The sequence below is a fragment of the Leucopleurus acutus genome, assembly GCF_964270905.1.
Source record: "Leucopleurus acutus genome assembly, chromosome: 3".
NCBI lineage: Eukaryota > Metazoa > Chordata > Mammalia > Artiodactyla > Delphinidae > Leucopleurus > Leucopleurus acutus.
Window position 1 is genome coordinate 20,495,982 of NC_139145.1, and position 11,842 is coordinate 20,507,823.

Below are 11,842 nucleotides of genomic sequence, written 5' to 3' on the forward strand. Positions count from 1 at the left end.
ACCTTCTCTTTGGACCCTGAAGGCAGCCCACCTGTCCCACACCATTAAGGCAGGCTGGAAACTAGACAGAAACCACCCCCCATCAGATCCGGCCTGCTAGACTCCAGCAGTGACTGGCCATTGTGAACACCTCAAGCACAGCTTTTATGATTTGAGTCTGCAGCAGAGCTCCTGGGGGCCTTCGTGATTTGGCCTCCTAACTTCTGCCCTTCACAGCATTCCAAATTCAGGCCTTTGACCAGGCTGGGCCCTTAACCTCGTTTCTTCACCCAGTTCAGGTGCCAACTTTACGAAGTCTTCCATACCACTTTCCTCTGCCCCCAGGCTGGAGTTCCCATGCCCCAGACTTCCTGTAGCAGTGCCTATCACAGTCATAACTACCTTTTAGTCTGGCTGACATTCTCTACCAGACTGGGCTTGAGTGCAGGGACCTTGTCTGGGAATCCCAGAGCCCAGCCCAAGGCAGGTACTGGGGGAATGCTTGTGGAATGGCGCCGCCTGCATTCTGACCTCTGGCATGGAGGCACTCAAAAGATGTTCTCGCTCCCATTTCCACGCCTAGCTCTGGCCCCGACAGCTAGAACTCCTCCCAAGAAAGGGTTTGGGTTCCTCCCCAAAGTACTGAATTAGGCCAAAGCTGATGTTCCTTAACCCCCCCACCCCCACGTGGACTGAAGAGCCAGAGAACTGGAACTTGCTGTTTGACACGTTGTGTCACAGGAAGTGTTCTGGGACCACCCTCCATAGCTGCCCCTCACTGGAACTATAAGCACCAAGCACACGTTCCTCAAAATCAGATTTATGTGAAACCATATCCAACTTTTTTGCGTTTATTGTATACCTTAAACAGCCACCAACACTCCGTTTTATGCAGTTCGTGGGTCCGTGTTCACAGGGCATGGGCTGGGACAGCAAGGCTCCTTTACTTCAGATCTTTGATGGCAATCTTCCCCTTGTCCCTTAATAGGCCCACCTCCTGGAGGCAGCAGGAAAACTTGGAGGTGCCCCTTTTCAGTTACTAGAAAGGACTTAGAGGATGTGGGAGCACACAGCAAAGATGAGAGGCAGACTGCTCAGACTGCCCAGGTCTGAGGTCTGGGGCAGGATGAGGACGACGATGGACACCACAGGCGAGTTTTAGCAGCTGGTTCGAGATGCTGGCAGTTGATACTAAACTAGCATAAGAACAAAATGTTTCTTTCCCAAAGGCAAGTGGAAACATTATTTTGGAGAACCTGGGGTTTCATTCAGACAGACAGGCTAGAGTTGTGAGATTTTTCGTTAGCATTTCTCTGTGGAGGATCGGGAGGCCAGGATGGACCAACTTCACCTCCTCCCCAGTCTTTACAGCTGGATACCAATGTGTCAGTGCAAGCTTGCAACGGGCAGTTCTGGGCGCCAAGAAGTGCCAGAGGAGGCTTCTTAGAATAGGCGGCCAGTCCAAGGTGATGGTCCCAGCAGCCTCAGGATCCCTCTTGCCTAGACCATCCACATGTCCAAGCTCTGGGCCAGGCTGGCCTCTCTTCAGAGGGATAGCAGCAGGTCAGAAGCCATGGTTTCATTTAAATAACTCTTAAGAACAGAAGCCCCTAGAGCCAGGGTAAGTGATCCAGGCACAGGTTCAACCAAGTAGGTGCAGAAACTTCCTTCCCATGTGAAGTGGGCACTGTATTGTCTTCATTAGAATATGAGAGCTGCCCAGCCATTCACTCCCTATTCCCAAGCTCAGGTAGAGTCAGGGCAGTAGGGGGAACACAGCATCACCCAGACTAGTCAGGAACCTCACTTTAAGATGAACAGCTCCAGGTAATGACTGGTTCCCTAAAGCAGTCATCTGGGCTCCAGAACCAAAGTCACATTCAGGAACAACTAGGTAAGAGCACCACAAGGCCAGGCAGTTAGCTGTTCCTAAGAAAGGCCTTTCCCCCACTTTGCCCAATCTGGTCCTGGTAGGAACTGGAGCAGATGAGTACTGTTTGCCACCCAGCTAGGGCAGGCCAGCAGCTCCACACGTGAGGCACAGGCACAGGCCAAAAGAATGTCTATACACTCTGTGCAAGTACCAGGGACCTTCAGTGCTCCTCAGTGGTGTCTTCTGGTGTGCCACTGGGACCTGTCAGTTCTGAGAGTGGTCTTTGAAAGTTGCTAAAGTACATATAGTTAAACTCTAGTCAATTTCACCTCTCCACAGTGGGGACTTTAAAAACCTTACTACATAGTGATACTCATTAGACCAAAGGCAGATCTTAATTAGTAGAAAAGGGTGCCCCCCTCAACAATGCTGGCTCCAAAGGTAACTTTTAAGTACTAGAGGACGAGGTGGAGTTCATAGAACAGAGAAGTAAAGTCTCTCAACCTTCTAATGGCGAAATGAAAAGTGTCAGCAGAGCTTCAAAGTCTACTCTAAAACCCAAGTCATTCCCAAAATATTTAAAATAAAATCAGTCAAATCACTTCTTAAAGCAGAAAGTTAATCAGAATTTCAAAGAAAGTGATTCTATTCTGAGATATCTACAGCCCACCTTCCTGGCCTGCCCCTTTTGCACCGGTCAAATGAAACAAAGGCACATAATCTCTATTCTCAATTAAAAAGCAAACTGAGTTGGATATCTCCTTGAAAAAAATGCCCATTTGTGGAGATGACAGTTCAGTGGCCCCTGACAGACAAAAGACTCCTTCTTTTGTCTGCACTAAAGAGAAGTGTCAATCCAGAGACAGTCCTTAAACTGGCTGATCACTGGAAACAGGAGAATCGTGGAATGTGTACTGGAGAGGACAGCAGAAACTCCATCCAACTTTGCCTTAGCTGGGCAATCAGCAGGTCTAGAAAGGCTAAGTGATGTACCCAAGGCTACCCTGTTGGTTGGTCTGCTGATTCTCATTTCTTTTTATTTGGGTAACTATGATGAAATTGCCTCTCCCAGAGTCATGTTACCTACACAGAGTTTGTGTCCCTTTGACTACTGGGTCAAGTGGTGGAGTTCAAGTTCATATGGATCATCGTGAAGTATTATGACATCAATTACAGCCACAGAGGGTCAGGGGAGTGCGAGCTCTGTCTCCACTGACACATGTAGCTTACCACACTGTCATTCATGATTCCAGTTATTTTCCTCAAAGATCCAAATTTTCCATGACAATCATCTGGGGTTTTAATAACAGCACCTAGAAAAAGAGCCTAAACTTTGGCCTGTTCCTTTTATAAATAAATAAATAAATAAATAAATGCAGTTTGGAGGGCAACGTCCCGCTCCACTGACAGTCTTCTTCCCAGGGACACAGGCAGGCTCCTTCCTTCCCCAGACTTATGTAAACATGGGCATTGGCACAGTTAGTGTAAGAGCAGCAGCTTCTGTCTCCAGATTTTGGTGGGGTGGGGGGCTGGGGGAAGCTTTCAGTTTTTCTGATTAGCGGGTGAATACCACTTACTCTGTAGTCAAGAGGCTGATGGGCCAGGCCTCAACCTCGGGGAAGCAGGGAGGTTTCAGAAAGCTCCTTGCTAGGATCTCTAGGTTCGTCCTTGAGCTTCTTATCTTCATGGCTGGGAAATACATCTCCAAGTTAGGAAAAAAACATAGAAATCACTTCTCTTTAAAAAGGATGGCCCTGGGCCAGAGGGGGAGGGATTGCACAAGGCCACGAGCCAGCTGGGGTTGGAGGATAATGCAGGAGTGGGGGTCTGAGCTCACAGCATACTGCCCAGAACCTGCCCACATTAGAGGGGTGTGAAGTCACCAGGAGGGAATGGTCTAGACTGGGCATACTTCGGACACCTACAATGGTCCTCAACCACTGGGACCTATAGGGCAGGGAGAACTAAGCCTGCTGAGCAGCTCACTGTACAGGTCAGAGGACGAGGCTGCCTTCCCTGGCGAAAGTGGGATTCACTCCCAGCCCAGAATGGGCAAGACACCATTCTCTCCCACCCTCAGCCTCACCCATCTCCCTGCTTCAGCCTCATGGCTAGCTCACCAAGGCTTCCACATGGTTCCTGGCCTTGCCCAGGCCCTGCTCTTGAGAGGGCGAGGAGGGGAGAAGGGAAGTGCTGCCACATAGCCTGTGCCCCAGGCCCCAGCTGGGGATGAAGAAGCAGGAGGAGCAGAACTGGGGTCCCAGGGCTGGCTGGTGAGCAGGTGGGTACCAGCCTAGGAGAGAAGCTCCAGGAGCAGTCTCCAGATGTGCACGGTGCCAGGATTTTCAAAGCCGGCTCCTGCAGGGGCAATGCTGGCTGCCAAGAGGAAGACTTCCCGCTGGTTATCGACAGCCTGAAGGCCCAGCTCCTGCTGCAGCTCCACCACGCTCATGGCCTCGCTCAGGTCCTGGGATGAAACAGAGATGTCAGGCGGGACTGACAGCGTTTCCCAAAAACCCGCCCTTGTCATCTATGAAATAAACTGTTCTTCGGCTCCCTGGGGGAACACTGGGGCCTAAGTTCTCTCACGGCCACTTGGTCTAAACTCTCTTCCTCATCTCTGACTTTCTTGGTATCAATCTCTTTCCACCCCGTCATTCTTACCCACAGCCACTGTGCTAAGAAAGAGCACTTCCTCTAAGTCAGGCATTGTGATAGGCACTTAATCTTACTTAATTCTCACAGTCCACACTTAACTGCTGAGGAAATAAGCTCAGGGAGGTGAAGTCATTTAGCCAATGAAACAGTGATAAGTGGCAGAGCCAGGTTTCAAACTCAGGTTGGCTTGATGACCAAGTTTATAACCTTTATAGGAATCCTAGCTCAGTTTCCTAAACTTAATGGTGGAGAGAGAGATCTTACAGTAGGGTCACTTCCAGACAAGGGCCTTACCTTCCCTAGACTTCTAGAAACCCAGTGACAAGAAAAAGAAGCCACTACACAACATGGCTGGTGATGGTACATTTTAATTTCAAGCCTAGCCCAAGATTAAAATGATTCTTCTTGGAGCAATTCATAAGAGTGCTGGGACCTCAGGTTCAAAATCACTATAAATTATAGTTTATATACAAGATGATGATGTGATTCACTGTCCAAACTAGGGTACTTCTTTTTATTTTAATTAATTAATTTATTTTAACGTCTTTATTGGAGTCTAATTGCTTTACAATGTTGTGTTTGTTTCTGCTTTATAACAAAGTGAATCAGCTATACATATACATATATCCCCATATCCCCTCCCTCTTGCGTCTCCCTCTCACCCTCCCTATCCCACCCCTCTAGGTGGACACAAAGCACTGAACTGATCTCCCTGTGCTATGCAGCTGCTTCCCACTAGCTATTTTACATTTGACCCCTCTAGGCGGTCACAAAGCACCGAGCACCAAGCTGATCTCCCTGTGCTATGCAGCTGCTTCCCACTAGCTAGCTATTTTACATTTGGTAGTGTATATATGTCACTGCTACTCTCTCACTTTGTCCCAGCTTACCCTTCCCCCTCCCCATGTCAAACTGGGGTACTTCAGAGACTCAAAGTAGGTATTATTAATAGTTATACCAGAGCAACAGGCATAAATGGGGGCTGTCCCAGGCAGACCAGGACATATGGTTACCCTATTTATAAATGACGGTCAAGTATTTCCTGATAGGCAGAGGGAACCTGAGGTCAAAGATGGACAGCCTCTCTCCAAGCCAGGCTGGAAACATGCCCCACAGCTATCAGGACCATGGGCACAGGCCACATGAAATATGACAGGACTCTATACTGTGGCAGAGAATGGCATCTTAAGTGTGTGATGCCGAGAGTTGCTGGGCCAGGAGAGGTAGAGTGAAGAGCAGGAACTTTGAGGAAGATCTAAGCTCAACTCCTGGCTTTGCCACATACCAACTGTAACTTTGGGCTAACAGCAAGGCCTATAGTGGGGATTTTGTAAGACTGAAGTGAGGTCACGATTACCAGGTGCTTAGCATGCTGTAAGCACACAATAAATGTTAGTTCTTATTATTTAATCTGTTCAACTTCTTATCACTTCCTAGCTATAGCTCTCTGATCTAGAGTCAGAAATCATATGGACATAGAAGAGTGGAAAAGGTGCAGGTTTTGGAGTTAAGACATTCCAATTTTACTATTTTCAAGGTGTACAAAATTTCTCTGAGCTTCAGATTCCCCATCTGTAAAATGGAAAGAGTATCCCATATCTTGTAGGGTGAACAGAAGCATAATATGAAATGTTATTTGAAACCACACCTGGGAAATAGTGGACACTTAATAATAATTTTTCTCATTTCTCTAGGATGACAAATGACAGGCAAAGAGGAAGGCAGAGAGAGGATGAGGATTAGGAATGAGAAGAGAGTACAGGTAGCAGAGGTGGGGGACAGTTTCTCAGCTAAGCGTTGCAGGTCATGGGCCTGGGCCCGAATACCTCTCCAGTGCTCCCTGCCCCTGCCCAGGCATCTGTGGATCAAGCCCGCCTGGCCTGAGCCAGCCTCCCATGGCCCTCACCTGCTTGTTGGCCACGATGACGACAGGCAGGTCAGGGTCCTTGTCCAGTAGCTTGTGCAGCTCCTGTCGGGCCCAGGGCAACCGCAGCCGGTCAGCTGAGTCCACCATGAACACCAGCACGTCTACTTCATTCACAAACTCCTTCCAGTAGAAACGCAGATTCTGGCTGCCACCGACTGAGGAGAGGCCAGGGGCCAGCTCAGAGCCTCCCTGGGCCCTGGCTCTCTACATATAGCCTGACCCCACCCCACTTCCTGCCTTCCAAGGCTCCACTGGCCAGGAGCAAGGGTAAGTCCACAGGTTCCAGAGCCAATCAGACCTGGGTTTAGCTCCAGCTCTGACAGCTAGGTCGCCCTGCGCAGGTCGCTACCTCCGAGCATCAGTCTCCTCCTCACTGAACTTACCTAACAGGTTGCAGCAAGACCCAAAGGTACCACATGCAATGCACCTTTCACAGGACTGGTGTATACTATATGCTCAATAAATAGTACTCTGGTTCTTTCTCCTGGGCTGCCTTGCCTCCTCCCAAATCCTAGCTTCCTCCTGGGTCAGTGGCAGCTGTGGTCAGCAGCCAGGACTCCCTGCCCTGCCTGTGCACAGCCATTCTCCATTCAGCTTCTCTTGTTCAGTCTAGTCGCCCCATTTTCTTTCCTTGGAAACACCATACTCAATAGTGTCACCAAGTGGCTGCCCAAGTAGCACCCCCAACCTGGGTTATTCCTGTTCCCCTCTGTCCCTCTGCAAAGTCCCCACTGGTCATCCTGCATCCTAGTGTTTCTGGTTATACTTCTGACACTTGTGGGCTCTAAGCTCTTTGAGAGTTAGAGCTATTTATCTCTGGATCCCCCCAAAGCCCTCAGCACAATGCCTGGCACATAGCAGGCACTCAACAAGTATATACTGAGTGCTTACTAGGTGCCAAGCACTGATCTGGGTGCTGGAGATACAGAGGTGAGCAAGGCAGGCAGGGGCCCTGCTCTCAAGGAGCTCCCTCCGTAACCAGAAACAACACAGCAGTAACACATAAACGCATTCCACAAAGGAAGGAAGTAAAACAGAAAAAGTGAAAGGGGTGGGGTGAGGTGGTTGTATGTACTGGTGGCTTTGGACTGGTTGGTCTGGGAAGGTGGTCTAAGGAGGCAGCATGTGAGCTGAGTCTGGGATGACAAGAAGGAGCTAGTCATGAGATGAGGCAGAGAGAAGCAGAGCAAGATCCATGTGTTCGAGAAACAGAAGGCTGAGGTGCCGCCAGAAGGGGAGAGGAGGAAGCCATGACCAGCAAGGCTGCCCAGGGCTGGACCACACAGGGCCTGTAAAGCCACAGTGAGTCTGTGGGGAGCCCCTTAAGCATTTTAAGCAAGAATGACATGATCTGATACAGGTTTCTGAAAGATACCTATGGCCAACATTGAGGACAGAAGTGGAAGCAGGAAGACCAGCAAGGAGACTGTTGTAGTCCTGACAGGTGACCACGGCTTGGACCAATTAGGCAGAGATGGAGGTGGGGAGAAGTGAACAGACGCAGACTCGACTGGAGGATAAAGCTGACAGAACTAGCTAATAAAATGGATATAGGAGGTGTGGGGAAGGCAAAAGTCGTCAAAAATGCACAAAGTGCTCACTCTCAGCTGGGCTGCAGGCCAGGCACTGTAGGAGACCACAGTGAAGTGTGTGCTGTGGGAGGGGAAAGCCCCAGGACTTGAATGGGAGATCTGGGTTTGAATCCAGGTTGGGTGACCTTACTGAACCTGGGATGTTAACAGGGCAGACCCCTGGGTAACATGAAAACATCAAACCCCTTCCAAGGTGAAGGGAGGGGGATACTGTCTCTGTCAGACAGAGTGGGCCTTAAGTGCAGAACCCCCACTTGAATTTTCTGTGTCCCTGGCACAAGAGATGGAGACAGGGAAAGCTTGTTGAAAGGACTAAATCTCAGGTGAATGTCAGCGTTTGCTACAGTCAGGGAGAAAAGATGTAGCCAGGGCAGGCTAGCAGGCAAGGCCCTGAGACCAGAGGAACTGGACCCATTCAGGCCAAAAGCCAGGTCCTCAGTGTCCGATCCCACCACTTTAGGACCTAACTAAACCCACCTAATCTTTATGGTCTGAGTCCTTTGGCTGGCAGGAAGGCTACCCGTCCATCCCCACTGAGTCTGTGGCTGGACACAGGTGGTTAAGTACTGCTGCGCTCTCAATACCCTCTCTCCCATCCTCTCCTGGGATCCCAAGAGGCCTAACACTGAGGGCAGGAGGATACTCAGACCCTCTCTGATCACTTACTCAACAAGCTCTCCCAGGTACCTGATTGGGGCTGGGCCCTAGAGGCCAGAGCTGGATCGGATTTATCGGTGCCCCAGATGCCTAGTCAGGGACACAGGGTGGTATGTGGCAAACACTGCAGCAGGAGGAGCTCTTAATCTAGCCTATAGGGGTCAGAGAAGGCTTCAGAGGGATATCATGTTTGACTTAAATCTTGAAGGATGAACAGCAGTTTAACAAGGGAAGAAGGGCTTTCCGGACTGGGGGAACAGTGTGCATGCAAAGCACAGAAGATTAGAAAGAAAACAGCAAGCACCCTTCAGAAACAAGCACTGCGAATGGTGCTTAACATCGAGAGTCCAGAGCCAGATAGTCTGCATTAGCTGACCGGCAAGCTGCGTGCGCTTGGATAAATTATTTTACTGGGCCTCGATAAATAAAAAAAAAATATTTTTCTGGGCCTCCTTTCCTCACATATAATGAAGGTGGTAACTGTTTCCGGTTTTATGGAGTTGTTGGGAGGATTTTTAAAGTGATGTCTGTCAAGGGCTTGGCATACTGGAAACTTTAGTTGTTAGTATCTCAGTGTTAGGCATGTGGGCTGCAGTAAGGGTGAGGGACAGGGGTCGACCAAGCCAGAGTACAGAGCTGGGACTATATCCTGTGTCGCAGGGAGGCGTGGGAAGGACTTTCTACAGGGGCGTGTCCTGCTTAGATAAAAAGCCACAGCTTGGGTCCAGCTGAGATGATGGGGAGACAGCGGGAGACACGGGGGGCGGGTCTGCTCACTCTCCAGCAGGTCCACCTCGAAGTTCTTGGTGGGCAGCCGCACGGAGTTGAAGCCCCAGGTGGGGATGTGGCCTTCCAGCGGTGGCTTCCCGGCCAGCACGCGCAGGAACGTGCTCTTCCCAGAGCCATCCAGCCCCAGCACCAGCACCTCGCGCTGCTCCAACTCCTCCAACGCCGGCTCCTCGTCCGCCTCGTCCTCGGGCTGTGGGGTACGGGTCAAGCTGCGGTTGGCACCCTCCCGCCTGACCCTTCCCCATAGAAGACCGAAGGCCCAAAGCGCCCATCCCCGCCCTACCGCCGTTAAAGGGGCAGCCAGACCCGCTCTGCTGCAAAGGGACTAGCGGGGCCTATGGAGTCCTCAGTCTCAAGACCCGTTCTTCAGGTTTTTCCTGAGTGACCTCGGGCAAATTCCTACCCCTCGCGGAGCGTCAGCCTCCTCAGACTGACAATCCCCACATCCCACAGCGAAAGGAACAACCGAGTCGGGGTAACGCGCAAATGAACCGCGCGGGCCGGGTGAGGGGGCGGAGGGCCTCTCCCGGCATCCCCCGGCCCGCGCGCACTGCGCAGGCGCCGGGCGGGCGCGGGCTGGGCCCGGCGCGGGCCCACCAGGCTACGGCTGCCCGGAGGAAGCCCTAGGCCTACGGCGGCGCAGCATAGCACACTCCCCCAAACGCCCACCCGTTCCTCGGTTCCGGGACTCGCGGCCGCCCGACGCGCGTCCACCCGCGCGAGGCCTGCGGCGTCAAGCTCCCGCCCCGCAGGGCGGCGGTCACACCCCTCGGCTGCGCGCGCGGAGGCGCAGATCCCCTCCAGGTACTCACGTCCCATTCGTCCCACTCCGGAAGGCGGGCAGGCTCCGTGCCCCACCAGGCTTCGCCTCCGTCCCAGCGCCGCTCCCGTCCGCGGCCGAAGTAGGTCTTCCAGAGGATGAAGATCACCGAACCGAGCACGGCCGCCGCGCCACCCAGCGCCAGCACCAACGGGCTTAGCGGCCGCGGCGCCATAGGGCCGGGCGAGGGGCGCGGGTACCGGCTGCACAGGCCGAGCCAGCCGGCCTGCCGAAGATGGCCCCGCTGCGAACTGCCTCGGCCGCGCCCACCCACCCAACCGAGACCCGCACTACAAGCCCCACAATGCACCGCCGCTGTCGCGACAGGCCGCCCGCGCCCTGGCGGCTGGAGTGGGGGCGCTGGCCGGAGCGCGGGGACCTCCTGCCCACTCTGCAAGGTGCGATGTGGAGCGAGAGGCTGTGCCTGGGCAGGACAAGAGGCGGTGATACTGGCATCTACCGAGCACTTGCTGTGTGCCAAGGGGTTAGCTCACAGCTGTTCTAGGTTACCCCTTAAAACAGTGCCTCTTAGAAGGGAAAACCGAGGCCCAAGCCACACCGTAGTGCTTTGGTGAAGCCTGCATTCAAACCCAGGCGATCTGTTTCCTGCATCCCTCAAGATCTCGGAAAGGAATTCTATGGGATGGCAGGTTATGGAGTGCAGAAACAGTACTGGAACCCAGGTCCTTGACTGTTTGTACGCTCTACCCTGCCTTGGCTGCTGCCTGGTTCCCAGGGGTTCTGCTCTCTTGTGGTCTCTTGGCATCCTGATGAAGCAGGCAGGTCCAGGAGTCTGTTTAGACCTGACCACTTTGTCCTCCGTGACCCCCAGTGACTGCCAAAGTTTCCAGATGTAACACAAGGAGGAAAAGCAGGAGAAACGGGCCTGGGTACTTAAGAGGAGGACCCTGTGAAGAGAATGGGTATATTTTTACTGTAAACCACCTCAAGCCATCTTATACAACAGGGAGGACTCTGGGCTTTTTTCTAGTCATCCCCCGGTATGCTCAGATCTCTCTCTCCTGTTTCCTCTGCCTCTGGTTGCTACCTCTCCTTTCCATTTTAGCCCTGCATTTCCTATTCTTTGACCCACCCACCCAGAGAAGCTGTTCTCACCAGGGTCTCTAACAAACCCCTTGTTGGTAAATCCCTTGGTGGCATCTTAGTTCTTATCTTGCTTGACCTCCTGGCACCATTTAACACCGTTAAATCTTTTTTTTTTTTTTTTTTTTTTCAGTACGCGGACCTCTCACTGTTGTGGCCTCTCCCGTTGCGGAGCACAGCCTCCGGATGCGCAGGCTCAGCGGCCATGGCTCACGGGCCCAGCCGCTCCGCGGCATGTGGGACTTTCCCGCATCGGGGCGCGAACCCGTGTCCCCTGCATCGCCAGGCGGACTCTCAACCACTGCGCCAGCAGAGAAGCCCTTTTTTTTTTTTTTTTTTTTTAATTTTATTTTTGGCTTTATTGGGTCTTTGTTGCTGTGCATGGGCTTTCTCTAGTTGCGGCGAGTGGGGGCTACTCTTCTTTGCAGTGCGCGGGCTTCTCG

General features: G+C 52.1%; 1 protein-coding gene across 1 annotated transcript; it reads right to left on the reverse strand.

Annotated features, from left to right (window-relative positions):
* Positions 1–4,145: 4,145 nt before the first annotated feature.
* On the reverse strand, positions 4,146–10,622 carry ARL10 (ARF like GTPase 10; the record flags this gene model as incomplete). The annotated part of the gene is made up of 4 exons (XM_082835117.1): positions 10,288–10,622; positions 9,464–9,665; positions 6,417–6,592; positions 4,146–4,319 (listed from the first exon to the last, which is right to left on the reverse strand). Exons 1-4 carry the CDS (start codon positions 10,468–10,470, stop codon positions 4,146–4,148), a joined length of 735 nt encoding a protein of 244 aa, XP_082691243.1. The 5' UTR covers positions 10,471–10,622.
* Between the last annotated feature and the right edge of the window lie 1,220 nt (positions 10,623–11,842).